We start from the raw sequence: 22,213 nt of genomic DNA on the forward strand, positions 1-22,213 counted from the left end.
TCAGTGGTACCCAGGGCTAATCTCTCCCCATTAAACAATGTCTGTAACTTCTAAAGACTAATTGCACAAGATTATGTCAAAGGGTATTTGAAAAGCAAAACCAGTGCAATGGTTTTTGATCCAGCCAGTGCATCAAGTCACAACAACATGTCCAGAGAGCAGGTTCTACCAGAAGCAGTCAGTAATGACATCTTCAAACAGCAAGTACCTTATGGCTTAACAAGCATGTGCCTACTTTGGAGAACTCCATCTTTTCCCATCCCTCTAAACCCACGCACACTTCTAAGTCTTTTCACAAAATGGCAAAACTATTTCTCTACATAGCTGCTTTTATTAAGCAGTGGAGCAAATTGCTTCCAGCATGTAGTGATCAAATTATCTTGTCCAGTAAAAGCAGAAAGTGTGATTAGGAATTTAGCAGCAGTATCAAAACTAACCTTACCAGCTCAGAGTTCCTACATCAGACAGGAATGAACAAGTTCATGACAGAGACCAAGTATAGCTCCAGAATCATGTTACATTACTACAAACAAAAATTCCAGTTAGAATAAAATGAAAGTCATTAGTCTTAGCAACACAGTAGAACTGCAGCATAGATAATATTCATGTAGATCAATCCAGAGAAGCATCTTCTTTTGAAGACAGAAAAACTAGATTTCATGTATTCCATGCTATACACCTATGTTATAATTCCTTCTTATTCGAGCGTGGAAAAGAATAGCATTCTTACCTGGTAAGATCTTCGATATATTAGATAGCTGGGATAAACCAACAAAGTTTCTATCTGGGCTTCTCTGAGGCTTGGAAATATTTAAACACTGGAAAACATTGTTTAAACAGTGGAAAATGAAAAATAATACAGATTTTTCCTGGATAGAGAAACCACAGTGAAAACTATGCAGTCTGCATTTGTGTACTTCCATACCTGTAATTCAAACAGATTTATTTTGAAACAGTTGTAGAATATTTGGAATGCATAAAAGCAAGTCAGAGTTATTTTATACTATGATCTTGAAGGCAAAACCATATAGCTAGCACCTTTTATTCTGAACTGCCGTTTGTTTTCTGCTTCTTTGATAACACGACCTCACTATCTAAAAGTTGTAGAGAATTATCGAAGAATAATACACTAAAATTACGTATTTTTCACTACTCACTACAAGTGTTTCTGGCACACAGGTGAGCACATGGCACTGGCAATGTCTTCTTGCATTAAGACAAGGATGTTTTGTTTCCACTCAGAGAGAAAGGTTTATGTAAAACTGTACCATCCTGCACAAGTGAGCCTGCAGCAGCAACGGAACTCTCAGAAAGAAGGTTTGGAGAAGTTTTCCTCCTTGATTTCCAAAAATAAAACTTTCTATTACTGCTTTGAGAACTTTCTTTGTTCCGGGTGTTGTAGGTATGCTAGACTACAGAGGATCATGGTGTTTGCAGAAGCACTTGACAGTCAGCAGCAGCTCAGGCTTACTTGAGAGTTGTGTTTTGGGATTTCCATCATGTTTTTTTCCAGTTCTGTAGAAACAGAAAAGTTATACAATCAATTCACAAGAAATTATACCATCCAATATAAAGCGTAACAAAAGCTGAGTGCAGCCCCAGTCATTCCTATATGCTAAAACTCACATAGATAATGACATGAATATGCTTGAGGTGTTTGAAACAGGCTGTAATGCTTGAATAACCTCCCCAATCCTTCAGACTGTACATGAGGAAAATACACACAGAAAGCAAAACTCAACATACTGATGAGGTTTCCTGCCCCAATCTGGGCAATGTGCCCAGAAATTTTCTCCAGCTCCGTTATCATGGACTGTTCAAGGGTAGAAACTTGGGAAAAGAATTCTTTGACAATTTCCCCGAGGAAACGGGGCAGAAATTATGTGGTATTAAAACTGCACATCAATACATGAACCAGGATAACAAGCATATCTATGAGCAGATCACTGCTCCATACTGGGCTCTGGCAAAGCCTGCAAAGCCTGCCGGGCATCCTGGAAGGCAGCTGGGTCACTGTTGTGGGGCCTTTCTGGCCTTGCCTTATAACTTGTGCAATCAGACATGCTATCACTTTTAAAATGTAAGTCTGCATTCACCTCCCACACAACAGTTACCAAGTGTGACCGTTGGATCTAACTATATAGTGTGGTAGGGAGCTATAAAGATGACAGCCCAGCTACTGGTCTTTAAATTCTTGTCACGCCATCATTTCCAGCAGAAGAAATTCAGGACTAACTAATCACAACAGTTCTTTGGGTTTAATCTTTCTTGTCTCTATCTTAGATCCTTTTTTTTTTACTCCATGTATTTTTACTACATTGTAATGCAATGGCCTTTCCCCCTTTTTATTTTTTGCTCTTTTTATCTCTTCTGAAGAAGAGATAAAATTTTCTTGCCCCTTCAATGGATTTTGCTTTCTTGCACTTTATGTTTAGTTCTGTTTCCCCTCTCATTTGTTCTCTGTGATCAATCATATCAGTATCTTGCTCTTCACTTTCAATTTCTAGCCCATTTTTGATGGACAAGTCATCTTTGCAGAGTATTTTGTACATTGTCTTACAATGGGGAACCCCTGCACAATTGAAAAGAATTCTGAAGGTTTGGAAAGGATTATGTGATATCAAGATGAAACGTGGAGCAAATCTGGTTTGGAAGATACTGGCTTCATACTGGAGTAATACACAGAACCCACAATCATTTGCTTTGCTCTTGTCTCCCTTTCAATGGGAAGTGCTATCTTCTAAAACCAGAAACTAACTTACAGTTAAGGAATTCTAGCTCAGACAAGACTTCAGATCTGTCTAAGAGTGCCAGACCTTCAGAGGTCTGCCACATTTACCTCTTACTGCAACTCAGAAAAAGCAGCATAAGCAACACAAAGTACCAGAAAAAACCTGACAGACGTGCAGTTTTCTGGGATTTATTTCAGTGAAGGGTAAGAAACAAACTGCGAAAGTGATACTATGACAGCTGAGGGTGGGGAATAAAAAATATAAATCAAAATAAACAGCAGAAGAAGGAAGTTTCCTTTGAAATCTTTAGGAATTAAGCATTGATAGCTACAGAAAGACAAACACAAGATTCAGAATGGTATAGGGTGAGTGCGTTATATCCCGTTCTTCTGAAAATGATGTATTCAGCTAAGTAAGAATTCTTCCCTCTTCCTGAATAACAAACACACTGTCCCTAAAAAAACCAAACCAACCTTCAAGATCATTAGGTATTCCCAGCTTTTTTCTGCCTTTTCAGTTGTTTGTATGTGCTTGAAAAATGTCATGCAAAGAATATAGTAGTAGGAAACTACTTCTTAGTTTTTTTTCAGAAAGCATCTTCTTAAATTAGTTCCAAGTGCTGTTCTAGTTACCTGTGAGCTTTCTTTCTGTTTATTTTTTCCCTGAAGGTCTTTATCTCAACAACACTGTGTACAACTCGTAAGGGAAATCAACTGAGGAACTACAGGAAACCTGATTTCCTTATCTACATTAAATTTACTTGCCACCAAATCTTTTTTTTTTTTTTTTGTTCCAACTAGAAAGATGAAGCTGGAATCTGGCTCATTCTCCCTCAATGCATCTTCTAGCCACTGTCTGAAATACAAAAGAGTAATGAGGGAATCAGTCAGAAGGACTGAGGAATACAGGAGAAAGTGACTGATAATAAGGTCACAAGAAAAGTGAGAGGATGAACTTATGTGAGAGGATCAAAAGCCTTTTTTTCTAGGCAGAAAGAGACCAGGAGCTATTCCAACTCCTTTGAATACATGCCTTCCATTAATGAAAAGTTCAAACATGCCCACCATAGAGCGCAAATTCAACAATGATTTCAGCACCCAGAGAGGGTATTTATCAGTATAGGGGAGAAGGCAAACTTTTGATTGAGATAAGGAATAAAAAGAACAAGAAGCAGAGGAAAAGATATGAACAACATAGCAGATTAGATACAAAGAGGAATAAAGAAGAGTGAAATAATCTATTCAGCGTTATAAAACAGCTCCCTGTGAAGGCTGCATGATTCTTGTCTCCTAAGCTTTTATATTTTTGTTACTCTGGCAATCAAGTTCCTCTTGAGTCATCCGACACAAATCAAGGAGGGAAGGGAGTGTGTGCGTGTGTGGGAAATCAGGTTCACAGGCTTCAATTATTTTCAGCCAAGCAGAGACACTAATATATATATTATTTTACAAAGTCATATGTAAATGAGCTAAGTACAACAGCAGTAGTCTAAGAAAATAGTCTAATACACATTCAAATCAGATAGAGTACAAGTTGTAAAGAAACATGTACCTGCCTTACAGTCACAACAGTATGTTAGAAAGATATAGGCTCTAAGCTGGTGACAACAATGTGGATCATAGAGCCAAGTTGGGGTTTGCAGCCTGCACTAAAAGCAGAACAAGTTTACTTAAAACAATTAGCGTGTAAGCAAACCATTACAAGTGCCTGAACCGGTAAGTTCAGCTAGATCTACATATACGTTGAGGTTTTAATTTTCTCTCCTCTTTTTGACAGCCTATCTCCAAAAGAATCACTACAGAAACTAGAGAAAGAAAACTTTAGGCTAGCAGTTTATCTAGAGATAGGCTCTTGAGACATTATGCATCTGATGTATCTCATCCATTTCACTATTCACCTCAGATGCCAGCCTGTTACTCTGTTTATAGCAAATGAAGGAGGGAAAAAAGGGAAAAAAAAAGAGGATGCTTTTGAGGTACACTTCACCTCTTCCTGCATGTCTGGTTTTGGAAGGATCAAGCTCTGAATGAAGTGTCTTCTCCACTGACCATAAAGGAAGTCAAGGGTAAGTAGTTTAAATTTATGCTCTGCATTTTCTCTGCAAAAATCCCACCCTATGTAATCCAGACAAGTGAGTGTCATTCTTCATTTCTCATTTCAGTAGAAAGTACACTCATGATCCAGCTAGTTCTCAGCAACTACAGACTATCACAGGTGTTTAAACCTGCTGCAAAAGCTCTAAAGCCTAAGCCAAAATATAGAAACTTATTTGATGTGATCCAAAGTCTGGGTATCAGCCAGATCAAACACTGTTATTATAAATGCAATAGAAGACAAGAACAGAGAAAAAATAAGTTAGAAAGTATATCAGAATTCTCTCCAACTCATTGTGTTAAACAGAGAGGATGCTTACATATAGAGTGCAAAAGCAGATTTAACGCAGAGGAGATGGAATACTACTCATTTGCTCATTCCTCTTCCTTCTCTAGTACCCAGTCAGACTGCATTCATCAGACTTCCACCTTATTTAGTCTTTGCCTGCAGTCTATAGTGCTATTGTTTCTTTTATCTTTTATTTTATAAAGAGACCACTTTAATTCCTGCAGAAATTATCTCTTACCAAAGGGAATGCCAGAAGTATTCTATCTTCTAACTTCAGCAATAATCTTACCCAAACCCAAATTCTTTTCTCCTAGACACAAGTGTCAGTTTTTATAACTGACCATCAGAACATTCAGAGCTTGCAGGTCCAACAACATATCAATTCACAAACTTCTTAGTCCCTTCTTCTCTCCAATAATGGACAATCCATTCCACCGCACTGTGTCTACAGGCACGCTCCCAAGGAGCACATACACATATATGTTTCTGTATAAATTACAACCTCTTGTCACAGCCAGGATCAAAGTATTGTTCTCACCCACTGCTCCTTGGTAATAAACAGATGCAATGCACTTGAACTTCTCCTGACCTGCTGTGTCCCATCTGTGCAATGGAGGGAAAAAAAAGAAATTTCAGATTAATGAAACCCAGTGTAACCTGAGTAAACACGCAGCAGACTGGTACAGGTTGGAAAATAATGTGGTACCAGAGAAGTGCTATCATTTGGAACATGTTATTCATTAACTACTGATAAAAATACAGTAAAGCTCTATTATTTAATGAAGACATTTGAACTCTATTTTTACCTTTTTTTTTAATATACTTGTAATTTTGAAGATACAGTTCAAATATTTGTATTTGTGTTCTGCATGGTAATACCCTTTTCTTAAAAACTTTTTCCTCATCTATGTCATTTGTATGTATTTCTAGGACAATCTATCTAATTTTGAGAATTTTCTGTGCTACTACTACCTAGATCATGCATTAGCTCATAGAATCTTAGAATCTTGTGATTGTAGATAAGACATCTGTCCATACACTACAAATTAGAGACCTATAGCTCAGTCCACCAGGTACTAAGGACACCATTAAAGAAAATAAAGAAAATGCTTCATATTAATGAATATGATATGCAGTCCTCTCAGCTACTGCCGGCACTACAGAGGCCTGGGTTTTGTTACAGACTAATACTGCCAGTCACGGACACTTGCAAATTTATCTTGTATGGAGATCTCTCAGCAAGAGGGGGCACTAGTGCTTATCACATGGAAATGTTCTACCCAGCCGCTGAAGATTCTGCAGATAACACAACCTGACATTTAGTAGCTCATAAACCTTATTGCTTCAGCTTGCAAAATACTAATGCATCAGTCTAGATTTTTAGGGAGACTCAAGTTCCAAAAGGATAGTGCCTGGTAGAATTTTCAGAAACACAATGGCACTGAAATCAGTTGGAAATGGATTCATAGAATCATAGAATGGTTTGAATTGGAAGGGACCTTAAAGATCATTTAGTTCCAACCCCCTGCCACAGGCAGGGTCACCTTCCAGCAGACCAGGTTGCTCCAAGCCCTGTCCAACCTGGATTTCTAAGTATGTTTCAATAAATCCCATTAGCCATCTATCTACATTAACGATCTCAGAAAAATGTGTTCCTAAGTGAAAAGGCTTTTATGACTCATGCACTAAAATATTTCCTGCAAAGCATTTTATTTCTGCTCTAGGTCACAGTACAGCATAGATGATTCAATAATGCCCTCCACAGAACAATATTGCTAGCCACTGGAAATAGCAAAGGACATTCTTCAGCAGAACCAAGGCAGGTGAGAGAAGGACAGGATTCCCACTAGTCTGATAAACAAAGCTGAAAATCAAAGATTTTAAGTCCACATTCTAATAAAAACACTCCAGTCTTTCTATGACTTGGGGAAAAATAATCAGTCACTAAGAAAGAGATGCTGAAATCACTGAACACCTTACCATTAATTTCAGTGACTGCAAGAATAAAATTCCCAGTAAAGCCAAGTTCAGTGCTCATTGTACCTACTAAACTCAAATGACAGAATGGTGTAACAGTGGACAAAGTCTGTGGCAAAAGCTTCCACTTTTGTTTCAAGAAACTTGAATAAAAAAGGCAGAACTACGCTGAGATGGTGCAAGACATCCAAGATCTTAATTGACAAATGACATTTCATTTTTTACAGACAAGAAATCCAAGAGAGTAAATTTTTTACTAAAACTGCAAGTAAAAACTGGGTCAGAACCTGGTTTTCGGATCACATTATTCTTTGTGCAATTTTATTATTTTAAAAAAACCCTCTTTATTGCACTAGACCCTGCAGCAATTCAAGCTCTGCTGAGATTGTACTTTGTACAATGCTTGACCATGCTGTGTCAACTTACATCTGGACAGTAGATGATATTCCAATTATTTCAAAACATTCCATTTCAAAATCCACTCCATTGGTAGCCTTGTAGTCTCAGTCAAACTTATCTTTATAAAATCTGCAATTAAAAACAAGGATGAAATACTAGTAACACCCAGCTACAAATAAGTGCAAAACTAACACTCTCTAGGGTAAATTATGACGAAAAGAATTAACTAACTGTGGAGTTGCTAAATATCACAGAAACATATATAAAGACACCAAGAAACTGATTTTAGAAGAGGAGATACTGGATAACAAACTAGAAAGCATACTTCTAGTAAATAATTACTCAAATGATTAATCAATGAAATTAAAAACTTACCATATCTATGTAAAAACATGGAAGAAATAATAATAACAAAACACAAACATAGATAGAAAGTTGTCATGATGATCATAACCTACAGAAATTCAGTGATCTGTTCACTGGACTTAGATACAAAAACCGTAAGAGCTGTTTTTAACATCCAGTAAAGAATCAAATGACTGTTCTTCAAAGCATTCTGAATTTTATCTTACTTCATAAGCTACAGAAAAACTCAAGCTTCCTCTACAGTCTTGCAGGGGTAGAAACCGGTTCAGGCACACACACAACAATGACTTAAAAATACTTTGGTGAACCACCCTAAGTAAGTAAGGAGAAAATATGAAGCCAAGACTCAGAAACTGGCAAGATTTGTACTTATTTATTTCTTTTTGTACGTTCTAATCGTTTAGCCTTTAGACTGGATTTCTTAAGGAAACACTGTATCATATCTGACTGGATAAAAATAGTTCAAAATATAACATAGATTGATTGAAGTGCCAGAGCATGGCTTTCTGTGTTGGTACATCACGCCTGTCTCATACCCTAGACTTTGTTTTGTCTTTTACTTAATAACAAAACCATGGTTCAAAAGAGAACCATGAACTAGTACCGTGAATGGACAGGAACAGAAACACTGTAACGTTTATTTGAGATATAGCAGAATCAAACTATCTGCTGAGATACACTGTACCTGTGGATAAGGCTGGTTTTCCCAACGTGCATGTGGTCTCCTACCTATTCAGCCTGTTATAAATATTTGAAAACATTACACATTTTTAGTAGCAATTTCAACATTGTCTCTCTAAAAATTCTGATTTCGATCCCTAAATTGCAAGTAATGAGCACGTTTACTTGTGACTCCAGTTTACCTAAATGACACTGTGCGGTAGAATCAGTTTTAAATTGTAAGAAAGAAAAAGGTGATCGCCAAAAATGCCAAACCCCTCTGGAGCTGAAATAGTCAGTTTCTTAGTCTGCATATTTTTTCTTAAGTATAATCAGTGGGACCTAAATTCTATCCTATTAAAATTGCTTTGACTGCAAGAATATACATTTGCAAATAAGACCATAGAATATCTGCATCATTTTCATTAAAATTAATCACAAATTTTTCATTGGCTTTAATAGTCCTAAGTGCAGAAACAAGAAATTGCTGATAATAAAATACTCACTGTAGAATTTGTCTCTGGGAGAAAAAAAAAAAAACCCACGTGGTTTGAGCCAATACATTTTCTGACTATGTGGAATAATATTAATCTGAAGTTGGCTTCATGCAAATAACCCTCTTTGCTCGGGGTCCTCCCACAGAATACAGCAGATGGGCTTTAGGTGACTCAGCTGCATTCTTAAAATTGAAGTGTAGTGTATCTTTTAAGAGGTACGGGTGGCTAAATGAATATATTTGTTGGCATAAACTTGGATTGACATCTCCTGTGCACATGCTACAAAAATGGCTTAAGAGGTTTAATGTTCTTTTGTATAAAGGAATGGCTTTTTAAACAAATCAATTAATTTACTGAAAACCGTTTCTGCTTATATTGGGCTTCCATGTGATACTGATTCCAAGTTACCTATTCTAAATAGTCCAAATCTTGACTGGTAAATTACATGACTAATATTGTGTGCCAGTCAACATTAAATGGGTGGCCACAGGCCTCTAAGCAGCTGACGTGTCTCTGCCTGATTAACTGTTACTGATGAAACACTGAATAAAATCAACGACCTTAAGGGAAAAGCAAAAAAGTAACTGATGGTTTAGAGATGTGTGTTCCATTAATTCATACTGGAGAAAAAAGCTCCATGGATTAGACAATTTAACACACTGATGGAATATCAAGAGTCTTAAAATACATCCATTAGCTACTGAATTTATCAGACTACCTTTCCAAAAGACAAAGGAATATTCCATTACTTGGGATAACGGAAAATTAAGATAATGGCTATTGCTGTCAAGCTTTACAGTTACTGCACAAAACACTCAGTTGTCTGTCCCTCCTACCCTGGCTCCACCAAAAAAGTCACCAAATAATAATACCTAGAGAGCAGTGACAGGAAAGTGATTTCATTTTATTCACAAAGCCAAAATGTAAAGCTCTGATACCAGAATAAATGAACTCGAGAGCTGGTTTACACTGGTTACAGAGAGGGAAATGCCTCGATTCACTAAAGTGTGTCTTGCCAGCAAAATTGTGTGGACAGTTATAACAAATTTACATGACACTGTAAACTAAGACAGTGACTGTTCTTTCTAAAAAGCAATAAATTCACTGATGTCTCTCAGGGAGATATATTTTGGCCTTCCTCCCTCCCCCCCTCCCCCTTAGTGAAGTGAATAAGAAGTTCCATTCGAAGATGGATATCATGACAAGTTTCATAGTAATCAAAAATTCTAGATTTGAAAGAATAGTGAGTTAATTGTCAGTATTTATAGGAGCTCCACTTTACGAAAGATCCTTCACACTGAAACACAGAAGCATTTATCACTAAAACATACAGCTATTTATTTTAAATGAATAGAGATAATTTATTCTGCCTTGCTTCAGCAATTAAATCAGTACCAGTAACAGTTCTGGGAGAGAGATAATGTGTTACAATCTTAGCCAGTGCTCTGCTGACAAGCAGTCCTGGAAGTGCTCTTTGAACTGCAAAGAGGCCTCAGGTGCGTACCATTGAAAATAGGAGAACAGCTACTGGGATAAACCGTGTGATGCCTACTTTGCAAAAGTCCTATCAGCAAGGAAAAAACAGATAAGAAGATTAATTCAAAGAGTTTGTCAAGCACAGGGATATCCTGGCATAAGAGAAGGGATAGGTTGGGTTAGAAAGCAGTAAAGCCTCCCACAGCTATGTTTATAAAACCTCCTTTGGGAGGATGCCACCAGCAAGTCATAGCGAAGTCTTTTAGGTCTCTCGCATGTGTGAAGCACTGTTTTTATTACTAGCTTTTAATTAAACATTTGTTAAAAATGAGAAAACTTATTTTATATTTGCTTAAAATAACAATGACAGTTTTCCTAAAATTAAAAGCAAAATATGTGGCTGACATCAGGCATGGAAAAAAATTGCTAACTCCCTTAGAAGGATGATTTGATCTACTGTATGACTAAGGTTCCTATACAAAGAGAAAACTAAAATTGCCTTGATTCTTCAACCAAAACCTCCATATAGATCTAATTAGATTCTTTGCATATTTGATATCAGCTATGGTTCTTATTTCCCCTCAGCGTAGGAACTCTTTAAGCATGTACTCAATGTTTGGTTGAAATAACAAGATAGGTATTATAAGATAACACTTTATCATTAAAGATATCAGCATTAAATGGCAACATGAGGCCACATTCATATTTGAAAGAAATCCTTAAACAATTTCTAATTTTAGCAGATGACAACAACTGTACATTAGATTAAAACACTATTAGCACGAGGGAAAGAATGTGGCAGGTGCTACATACTGGGACCAGAGGGATAAAGAATGCTTACTTTGGGAAACCAGGAGAGTATTCTGTCCCTACTCACTGGGGGGACCAAATGCATTAGGTTGGACTTCATCCTCCAAATTCAAGTCAATTCTACCAGACAGGAAATATGTAAAGAGAAACATAGTTTTCAGGAATTGCTTCAATACAGGGAAAACGTGATAAAAAAATTAACAGTTCTTACAGACTCATAATCTGTTTTCATTGCAGTACAACTGGTTTGCGTTAAATAAAACCTGTTTCTTATGTAAAAGGGACCACTTCAGGGTGCATAGCTGTAGTAACCAACAGCGGCTTCCTGAAACTACAAGGCATCAGCTCTAATTCCGTGGGAGAGCAGAGAATTAATTCAACATAAGTGCTTGCAGTTTAGCCCTCAAAGGATTTTGCAGAGTTTAATTTAAAAATCTTGCTCATCATTATCTGAAATACCTCTGCACAAAGGACATTAATAAATGTTAGGGATATCAGATTTCATTTGGTCAGAAGAAGGGAGGAAAGACGAAGCTGTCACATTTCTTGGCACAGCATCGAACCTTCATCCAAGATCAGCTCAGAAAGAATGGAATCAGTAGACAGGCTAACTTGGAAAAAGAATAATGTTCATATGAAAATCACAAATGCATTTAGATAATTCACTTGAGATATATCAATTTGGTTATGCAATGATACCTCGTGGGTTGTTGGGGGAGGGGACCCTTAATAGCATACCAATTTCTTACTGGCATTCAAAAGAATGTTTCTAAGAACATTCATCATGTGGCCAAGTATAAGGAAGGACTCACCGTGCAGCAGCTGATGCAGCAGGATTCCAGCCACACAAACAGCTCAGCCTGCTGCTGTGTGGCCATAGCAACAGGCTCTCAACAGTTCCCTTCCTTCCCTTCTTTTACAGATTGGGAAGGTGAGGTTGGAGTAATTTAACTATATGTAGGGCCCTAGTTTTAAAAGGACAAACTGGTTTTAGTGGTCATATAGATTCCTGTGATCAGAAACTGCTCCTTAATAAACCCAGTGGTCCTTGAATTCTGTATAAGACAATAGTTCTGTTTTCTTCAAACATAATCATATATACGGATAGAAAGAGCAGGATTAACCCAGCAGACAAGGAACTAACGGAGTGGGGAACTGTTACAGTGCTAATATTAAGCATAGTAGCAATTATAAAGAAACTCCCGAGGGAGTTTCAGAATTTCAACTTAATTTCAACTCAGCTTTAGCATCACGATGTTCATGCCACTAATGAGACATTCTGAATTATATAGATGTCTTTCTAGTCAATAGTAATCTTGCTTTCTAATGTACCAAACACTAAAGACAAGGAATAAGAAATCACACAGCTCTTTTGTATTGGCTAAGTATTGTTAACCAACTCATTAGTTTAGACAGCACTTAGTATGCTAGGCTGCAATTTAAGATGCTAAAAGATTTTCCTATTTATTTATTATGATTCAAATTTCCAAATTTCAGGACAACACATTCAAATGTGAGAAAGCTTTCACATTCTCATAGTCATATTTGATAATGCTGGAACAGGCTTAGACCTCTTAACATCCAAGAGATAAGCCTCTCCCATTCCTGCAGCAGACTAAAAATATTAAAAGGGCAAATCAACATGGACACGTAATTTTAAACAATGGTAAGTATATAATAAAATCCCTACAGTTGTGGTTTACAACACCACACTAAGAATAATGCTCAACAAAATTGCCAGTCAGCTACTTAGAATTAATGTTTTATTCTCTTTTGTGAAGAATTGCTTTTAAATCACTTCAGACACCCATGTGATCTCAACCATACTGAAACACCCTCTTCGCCCCAAAGAATCCAGATTTGCAGCCAATGGATTATTCATCAAAGAAGGTGACATTACAGTACTTATTTATCACCATATGCATAGTTCTGCTTATCATGCTACTTGTGATTGTATAAAACTAGAGCGATCTAGACCCTTTTTATGCTGTGCTCCTGCTCTTTGGCAAATTTGAATGATTTTACCGCAGTGTCTTAAAATAATAGTTCTGAAAACAAAAACTCTGCCACTTGGTAAGAGTTTCAAACACTAACTTGCTTTCTCCATATTCTCCTAGTTCAACACATCCTAGACACGTATAAATGTGTCATATGTCCATAGGCTGACTCACTGCCCGTCTCCTAGAGCTCTGTTGCAAACTAAGCTACAGAAGAAAAGTAAATAAAAATCAATTCAACGATCTTAGTGAATCCAAAGTGTAGGTGGGACCAAGGCAACCAAACAGAAACATCTTCACTTACATTTAGTGTATTTAACACATAAACATATCCCAAATCAGGCACACCATTAGAAGAAAAAGATCAATTATTTTAGAAATATAAAGCTGCCAAAAATATTGAGAATGATCAGTACTGAGAACCAGATTTTCTTTTCTTATAAAGCTGAAGGAGATTCAGTCACCAGGAGGGACTGGGAATACAGTGTCTCCATGGCATCACAACACTCCTTACATCAATTTTGCAGGAACAGGAGTGCCAGCAGATTCTGTAGATAGCCAAAGGATTTGAGGAAGGCATTCAGTAGCTGTACATAAAATAAGTTAATGTCATGACCACAAACCAAAATCAGTATTCCAAGCTATGGTGAAGCACAAGACAGAACAACTCATGCCAAAAGGATGAGAGCAGAGTTAACACTGAAGGACAAGAGAAGTGTCTGATCTTCTCCTGCCCCTTCTACACTGGGAGAAGTTCACATTCCTCCTGTTGAAATAGGGTGAAACTTTACAAATATATAGCTAGTGAAAGTCTAACCTAATTCAGGAAAAGAACCTCTACTTTAAATAATCTCCTCTAAAATGTTGCAGAAAAAATGAATCCTTTCCACAAAATGCTTTTTAAACTAATAGTTTTTCTTCTATGGATTTTGAAGATCAACAAACCATAATCTATTCCTGTGTTGCATTTTAATCCAACTGATCTGAATGACTTTGGCTTTGTAAAATCCAGTTTAAGAACTTTACTATAATTGTTACTCAAACATAATGAAAAACATCTCAATAATTTGCCTATTTGTACTGATAACTAACCTTTTATAGCTGTTCAGAGTTGGTTTTTTCCTCATGCCAGATCACATGTGACAATCCAGAGCACCCTTAAATTGTAATGGCAACATTACAATATGTTCTCCCTGTATACCATCCTCAGACTATACTTTTTAGCAGAATGAAAAAAGATGGCCAAGTCTTCAATACAGTTACATGAAACTACCTCATGATAATGGAAACCCCTGCTACACATTCTAGCTATTTATAGTGACATTCAGGAGAAAACTCAGAAAGAAAACCTAGCCAAAAACTACTGAGCTCCCTTCAACACTTGTACCTCAAGGCACTCTCACCTGCTACATCTCTGCCATTAACTCGACCACCATTTTGTTCAATCAGAATTTTTTTCAATTGTGTTCAACTAAGATTACTTTTAAAACAGCGGGTGAGAGAAGAGAGCCTCCCTCCACGTTTTAGCGGAGCGGGGAGGTAAAACCGCCTCCACACTGCAACCGCTCAGCGGCATTTCCCCTTTTCCTCACCCGCCCTCTCCCCCAAGAGGCCATGCCTCAGCCCCGTCCCGCGCCAGCAGCAGCCGCGGCTTCCAATTCACCAACTACGCCACTGACTCTGCTCCCTCACAGCAGGTACCGTCAAACGCGGTATTTACGCTGTTGACGTAGGACCAGACTCAGTATGCTTGGCTGCGTAGTTCTTATTCACGGAGCAGGGTGCATGCAAAGAGCTTGTTGCTGTGGTAACTAGAGCACGCGGGAGCGGAAGGTGTTGCCGCAGCGGGCAGGAGCTGTGGAGCGGGAAGCAGGACGGGCTGAGGCGGTGACATGTTGGTGGGACAGGGCGCCTTTAATTATTTAGTCTATTTCTGTTGTTTTGAAGAGAAAAGTGCAGTTGATTAGCAGTTGTTTTAACTTTGCAGCTGGGTTTCTTTTTGTTGTTTTTGTAGAGCAGTTCCCAGTGCTGGAGGTTGTATGCTTCTGTCAGATGAGCCGTTTTCTTTACTGAGAGAAGGGGGAGGTCAGCCATTACCGATTCTTTCAAACGTTAACGAATTTTGAGGGCGGGTTTAAACTAGACCCCTTTTAAAAGAATTGAGTTTTTTTGAAAAACGACCTTTTGTTTACGTTTGCCTTTTTTTTTTTTTTTTTTTTTAAGCCCCTTGTCCGGTTCAGGATATTGACCTACTTCACTTTAATGCTTTGAAAAACATTGCCTCCCTCACCTTGCAATATTAAGCTTGCTTTCTCTCTCTTTCTTCCTCCCTTCCCTTTTCTTTTACAGTGCTCAGTAGAGAATTAAACCAGATAAGACAATTCGGCCAATGAACAGACATTAATGCTGATGACCATGAACCATTCCAGCCTCTTTCATGTCTTCCTAGCAATGAACTAAAGTAGCTCTTCTGGGACATGGAGCACTGTTAAAAGTCAGTAGTTGTCTTTTTGGTACATTATTTGTCCAGTCACCAGGTACAGTAATTTTGAAGTACTTTTAGGGGCAGGAAGAATCCTTCCCAGGAAAATTCAGGATGGCACATGCTCATATCTCAGCCCACCTCCCCCCTAATATAGATCCCACAAAAGCTCCTGTTGCATTTGGAAGGAGGGCCCTTCCTAAACTGAATGAGGAGTTACAGTCTCCTGAGCTGCTGACTCAGCAGCGGGCACTGATGACGCTCTGCGATCTGGTCCATGACCCACAAAATGTCTACCAGGCACTAGAATTAGGTAAGTGATCTGTTGTCATAAGTTTTGACACAGGGGGAGAGGAGAGAGCACTTTTGTGCACTACTTTTCTGCTTGCACTATCTTTGATGACACAAAATGGCCATGAAGTTTTTCCTATTTTAATCTCTTTTAAAAAGTTAAAGAATATTATAATGCCACATGCATAACAATTATTTTAAGAGTATCCTCTCTTTAGGATTTATCAATGGCCCACTATAGGTTTTATCAACCCCTAAATGCAAAAGTAGTGCAGAATCTTTTTCTTCTGTTTACACGGAATTTTATTTGATTCCCAATACAGTCTAATAATATATATGTATAAAAAAAGATTCATCAGTCCAAAGTTAGAAACACCACCCTCTTGTTGCTTAGTTAAATTTCATTTGCCTGGAATCTTTTCCAATCCTGTTTTCCATGAACCTTTCAGAAAATAACAAAGCAGTGATCTTATGAAAACTACTAAATATATTTTATTTAGAAAGGGGAAAATAAGAAGCTTTTAGTTATCCTAGAGCAAGAAAAAAGGGCAAAATCACCCTTTTTTACTTTTTCCTTCAGTAGACATTTTCTACCACATATGACTCAAGACAGTGGTACCTCCCTGGATTTTTCATTCTTGAGGTGCTAAAAATACTAATATCCCATAATAATAAGAGGCAAAAAAAATTCGATGAACCTTTTAATTAATAATAAAATAATATTTAAATAAGCTTTACAAGTTCATTTGCAAAATCCATTAAGTCATCTTTTGTCATTCATTCCTTCAGCAGTGGATAGCATGGCACATCCAGATATAACTTTACCAGAGAGATAAAATATCAGAGGTTTTTATGCAGGACTCCTTCTCGGAACTATCTTAGTGATTGTAGAATAAGTCTATAGCAAAAAACAACCCTGGAACTTCATGAGAAATTAAGATACAAAAGAATATGACCAAATCTATTATACTTATCAGGATTATATCTGGCCACCACTACTTTCAGAGGGTTTTATCTGAGCACTCGGAAGAATCCTAAGTGTGGATTTTGGGGAAGAACACCCCCCCCCCAAAACAAAACACCAAAAAAACCCCACACAGCTTATGTTTGCAATTTTTAGCAGTCTGTTGTTAGTATGTAACACTGCAGAAGCCTTCCAGTTTGCCACTGCTTTTTTCTCCATTTACTTAATTCATACTTTTTTCCTCGTAAAAGATACCAATAATCATGTTCAAAATGTATGAAGTTATTTATTGATCAACAGTGGCTGCTGAAGCAATGTGAGATTGTTTGGGTTGTTTATTTTTTTCCTTTGGTCAGTCAGTATACACATAATCACTAATGGTTTGCCCAGTTTCTTTCTACATGTGAAAAGAAATGCTGTGTGTTTTTACATAGCACATGGTACACCTAAAGAAAGCTTAAAAAGAAATGTAGGCATCGATCCTGCAAACACATGCTCTTTGAAAAGCATATTCAGATTTCATTAATAGCTCCAATGATTTATTTTTAGAGTTATAATGCTTCATAAATATTTGTAAGATTAGAATTTAACTTGATACAGAAGTCAGCAGATTGTTTGTAGCATAGCATTTTTGACAGTAGGCCTTGAAACTTCAAAGTTTGTTCCCAACTTGAGATAAAACAACAAGAGTTTCATTGTCAGGACAAGATGAAAAAATTCTGATTATTTGCACTTCAAATTGTGATATAAAAATTATTATTGCTATTTAAAATTAATGCTGAAGGTAAGAAATGTTAAAATGAACTATTGTGTCTCATAGGAGTTTTGGATAACCTGAAGACTTTGCTGGTACATCAGGATAGTACTGTCCGACAGAAAACAACAGAAATCCTCTATATAATGACAACGCATAGTGTTGGCAGGTAGGTGTAATTCCAGGGTTTACTGAAAGGTATGGGAAATGATAAAGATGTTTCAGTGAGGAATAAGAACAGAATTTCTAAGTTTTTACAAGATAGGTGCAATGTAAATAAGATTTAGCATTTCACAAATATATATGAGTTTCATTATGCTTTGTTAAATCTTTTCTCCAATGTTGTTTGCAGGCATGGGCTGATACAAAATGGAGTGATTTCTGCCCTTGCTGAGCTCTTGGATGATCCAGTAGATATCTGTCGGAAGAACACACATCTCGTTTTTGAATATATGTCAAAATTAACTGAAGGTAGGGATTTTTTTCAGCAGTTAAGTATTCAAATAGGCAAAGCAGATAGGTAAATTTACTTGATTCCCTATGTAATATCTTCCAGATTAATTTTATTCAATTTTCTTTGAAAAACATATTTTAAAACAGTATCTTTTCTATCTTTCCGTGTCTAAATTTTCTTTAGTTAGTTTTCCTATGAGAGAATTTATTCTTCGGGGTCTGTCAGAAAACTTTAAAAATTATGACTGTGATCTTTTTTATTGGTGGAGATAACTATATTTTCTAAAGCTGTATTTGAAAATTGTGTAATAATAGTGAGACTACTTAGCCAAAATACAGAAAATGCTTTATATAGACAATAAATGAAATGCCCCGTGTTAACATAATACATCTGAGGATAGTCCTGTCTATGTACTGGGGGGATTGATCCTGCTAGATCTGTTAATTTTCTTAGGCCTTATGCAAGTTAAGGCTACCTGCTCAAGATACAGGTTGTGAGGACTGCAGGTTTGAATTTGTATTTCAGAATCTGGCATCAAAAATTCACTTTTTCCTCTTCTGTTCAAAATGATGATCAGCTGTTCATCATGGCACACTAATTTCACAGTACACAGGGTTTGTGGGAGGTTTTTCTGGTGTTAGAAGGTATAGATTTTGTGGAATGCCTTCCCTGATCCTTGCAAGCACTGGTATAGGAGGAGGCAAATGAGCAAGTAAGTGCATCATTCATTGCACTGTGTATTCCACAGAATACATGTTCATGTGTCTTTGACCTTAGGCTCATAGGCACCATTTCTTAAATGTACACTTTGACATTGCTTTCAAGTGTTGAATTAAAAAAACAATCCAAAACCCCTCAAAACAACAAAAACCCTCAACACACACTTGTGGGTGATGCAAGGAACAATGAAGAAGTTTGCTTTATCTAATTATTTTATTCAAATATTGTTTGTCCTTATTATAATAATATAAAATTTTTTAATTATCTTGGTAAGGTATGAAGTTAAAAATGTGATCAATTACAATTAACTTTAGATGTCAAATTGAGCTAGTCATCCTACACTCCCTGCATAGCAGGGGAAAAATCAGTATCTAAAGGCATAAAAAGTATGACATATAGGTGCTTAGGATGAGATGAGTTCTGCTCTGGTGACGTCCATTTATCTCCAGTGAGATAACCAGAAGGGTGAATTACATCAGAATTAGGCATCTAGCTTTTAAATGCTTCAGTCTAAATAGAGGAATCCAAGCTGAGAATTTGTCTTTGACTTGTCAGAAGAATAGGTTGTTGTACCTTTTACATATTTTCTTTATTATGTATATTTAGAATCATAGAATAGTTAGGATTGGAAAGGACCTTAAGATCATCTAGTTCCAACCTCCCTGCCATTTATAGTTTTCTAAATATTTTATGCACTAAGAGAATTTATGCTGGTTTGTTACTTTTATTTCCAGATTTTATGACTATAATTTCAATAGTTTTCTAATTTGAGCATTAGTCTTAAACTTTTCCAGTTGATGAAAATTATAATTTTAAAATTTAAAATTTGAGTAGATAGAAATTATCAATTGAAAAGCTATACTATTTGAATTCATGGGGGAATACCTTGTCTGATAAATTCCTGGAGCTTAAAAGAAGAATTAAATGAATACTTAAAGCCTTGCTGAGTGAACATACATGAATTCAAAAAATAAAAAGATGTATTCTTACATGCATACAACCCTTTCTAGAGTTCTAAGTAACTGAATTCTTATGAGGGATGTAAATACGGTGGACTGAACAACTTTGTGACCATCACTATAAAAAACCAGTTAAGTTCTATAGCAATTTTACAGATTTTCAAATCAAATGAGACCAGGACTTGGCTTACGTCCATTTTGACCTGACTGCCTTTAAACAATTCTGTCCTGTGTAGGCAGATAGATACCAATTCTTACCTGTGTAGGCACATAGATACCATCCTGTGAGCATGTGGATCATACTGGAAACTTACAGGAGAAGAAAACAGAAGTAAATAAATGTTGCCAAATTTTTGCAGATCACAATTAACCATTAACCATTCATTGGTACTGGATAAGGCCACCTTCTTAACCCTTTTGGAGCTGCCTAACTCAGTAATAAGCCTTGCTGCTCAGCCCCTGCTGTACTGAGCTTTTTTACTAACTCTGACCTTCAGATGTGGCTAGATCTCTAGTAGGCTAATACAGGAATTTAACACTTGTGTGCTTTTGCTGTTGGGAGTTTTCAGATGTGTGCATCATTCACACATCTAAGTTGACTGGAAAGGTTTCAGTTTAAACAGGGAAACTGCCTTAGAGTTTGGTGGCTGCTGTACCATTTTAAATACGAGTTTGATGTAAACTACAACTAATATTGCATGTGAACACCCGCCTGCTTTTAGGTTCTATCTCACAAAACTCAGAGCATTTACTAAGTAGGTTGGAAGTTTAGCTACATAATCAGAAAATATTCACTGGAGGATTAATAAAAGTTCAGGGGGGTGGTAACAATCTTTATGAAAACTATCCACATGTGGCTCTGAGAGGACATGAGGGCATTTTTTTTCTTCCCGCCCCCTCCCCCCCACCCCCCCCAGCGTTTGCAGTTAGACACTTTCTAAAAAGTAGGAACTAAATCGAGGGTTATATAGAAAGCATTTTATTAGAACCATTTTTTCTACTTAGAGACTTACTGTAACAGTAAGCAATGCTAGCTCTTAGTGTGCCAAAACATAAAGTATTGCATATTAAGAATTCTACATAAATCAAAATACACTGCCCAAACCAGAGAATATGTAATGATACACCATACTGCCATGCAGGTCTACACTCATTGCTCCATCTTTGTCCCTTCAGGCATCTGAATACATCCTCTTGGGTCAGGAGCCACTGATGGGAACTGTCACAACTGTACACTCATTGCTCCATCTTTGTCCCTTCAGGCATCTGAATACATCCTCTTGGGTCAGGAGCCACTGATGGGAACTGTCACAACTGTAAAACCAGTATGGTGATAATCAGGAAGTGTGAGATTATACTATACAAGGAGAAAACAAGTTGCCTCCTGGAGTGGAAGGATTATCCAACCACTGCCAAGCTGAAGCTGAGAGCCAGCTGCAGCAGTTTCTCTCCTCAAAACCTTGCCTTTGAAGGCAAAGGATTCACAGCAGCTCTGAAGTGAGCAGGATCCTCCACCAGACAAAAAGCAGCTTCCAAATCTTGTAACAGTCCCAATTTAGCGAGTTACCTACACTTGCAAGAAAAGCTACAATTCTCTGAGTGGTAGTTGCTTTTCAATAAGGCTTCCCTTGAGCTAAGACTGATACCAGTTTCTTCCTTTTACCTCTCCCACTTCAGGTACTGATGGCAGATAAGAATCAGGTTTTCCAAATCAAATTAACACCAAGACTTGTTTCAGGGAATGGTTGTGGAGTTTTGTCTCCAAAAAGCAGAAAAGGGTAATTAGTAGTATGAAAAGAGGGCATTTAAATAATTGTAAAATTACTTATTTGGTAGATTCTGTGCATCAGTGCCTTAATTGCAATTTCCTTTTAAACTTAAGGGGAATTACTTTATTAGAAACCTGGTATTTACATCTGTTTTGAATAACTTTTTGCCCCTTCATTAATTCTCAGCATTTTACCATGATCATGCGCTATATGCATATAGGCCAACTTCCCTACTTTTCCTTCCCTCTCTTCTATTTATAAGAAATTAAAACTGAATGTAGAGGAACTGTTTACATCTGTGAAGCAAGCAGAATTTATCTGCTCCTATATTCGAATCTCTCAGAGAGCATGATGTGTCTAGCAGTCTCTTTATAGCTTGCTCGAGTCATACCTTTCTAGGTGAAATTCTCTTCCAAAACTCAAATTTCATCGACTATGAAATGATGCCAAATTTTGGCCATTTCTTCTGTCAATGTTTATGCTATTAAAATCGTCCAAGACTTGTTCAGGATAGAAGTCCTTGA

At 37.1% G+C, this 22,213-nt stretch overlaps 2 protein-coding genes across 4 annotated transcripts in view; one reads left to right on the top strand and one right to left on the bottom strand.

Annotated features, from left to right (window-relative positions):
• Nucleotides 1-1,040: 1,040 nt before the first annotated feature.
• Nucleotides 1,041-11,399, bottom strand: RAB36 (RAB36, member RAS oncogene family). Its single transcript, XM_030501459.1, is given in 12 exon segments — nucleotides 1,041-1,515; nucleotides 1,747-1,864; nucleotides 2,397-2,572; nucleotides 3,493-3,583; nucleotides 4,998-5,053; nucleotides 5,653-5,717; nucleotides 7,518-7,619; nucleotides 8,542-8,585; nucleotides 9,023-9,036; nucleotides 10,452-10,477; nucleotides 10,479-10,537; nucleotides 11,331-11,399. Coding segments are annotated over 12 exon segments (885 nt in total). The 3' UTR covers nucleotides 1,041-1,450.
• A 3,723-nt stretch (nucleotides 11,400-15,122) lies between these two features.
• Nucleotides 15,123-22,213, top strand: part of RSPH14 (radial spoke head 14 homolog) — a 92,270-nt gene continuing 85,179 nt past the window's right edge. Inside the window, exons 1-5 of one of the 3 annotated variants that reach the window (XM_030501517.1) lie at nucleotides 15,123-15,194; nucleotides 15,646-15,833; nucleotides 15,936-16,091; nucleotides 17,854-17,956; nucleotides 18,140-18,258. In XM_030501517.1, coding sequence (XP_030357377.1) covers nucleotides 16,034-16,091; nucleotides 17,854-17,956; nucleotides 18,140-18,258 — 280 coding nt within the window. In that variant the 5' untranslated portion in view covers nucleotides 15,123-15,194; nucleotides 15,646-15,833; nucleotides 15,936-16,033. Of the gene's footprint in view, nucleotides 15,195-15,310; nucleotides 15,382-15,645; nucleotides 16,092-17,853; nucleotides 17,957-18,139; nucleotides 18,259-22,213 lie in introns of all 3 variants that reach the window. The other 2 variants (XM_030501516.1, XM_030501515.1) reach the window with 2 other exon arrangements.

This window comes from Strigops habroptila, chromosome 11, assembly GCF_004027225.2.
Source record: "Strigops habroptila isolate Jane chromosome 11, bStrHab1.2.pri, whole genome shotgun sequence".
In the NCBI taxonomy this organism is placed as follows: Eukaryota; Metazoa; Chordata; class Aves; order Psittaciformes; family Psittacidae; genus Strigops; species Strigops habroptila.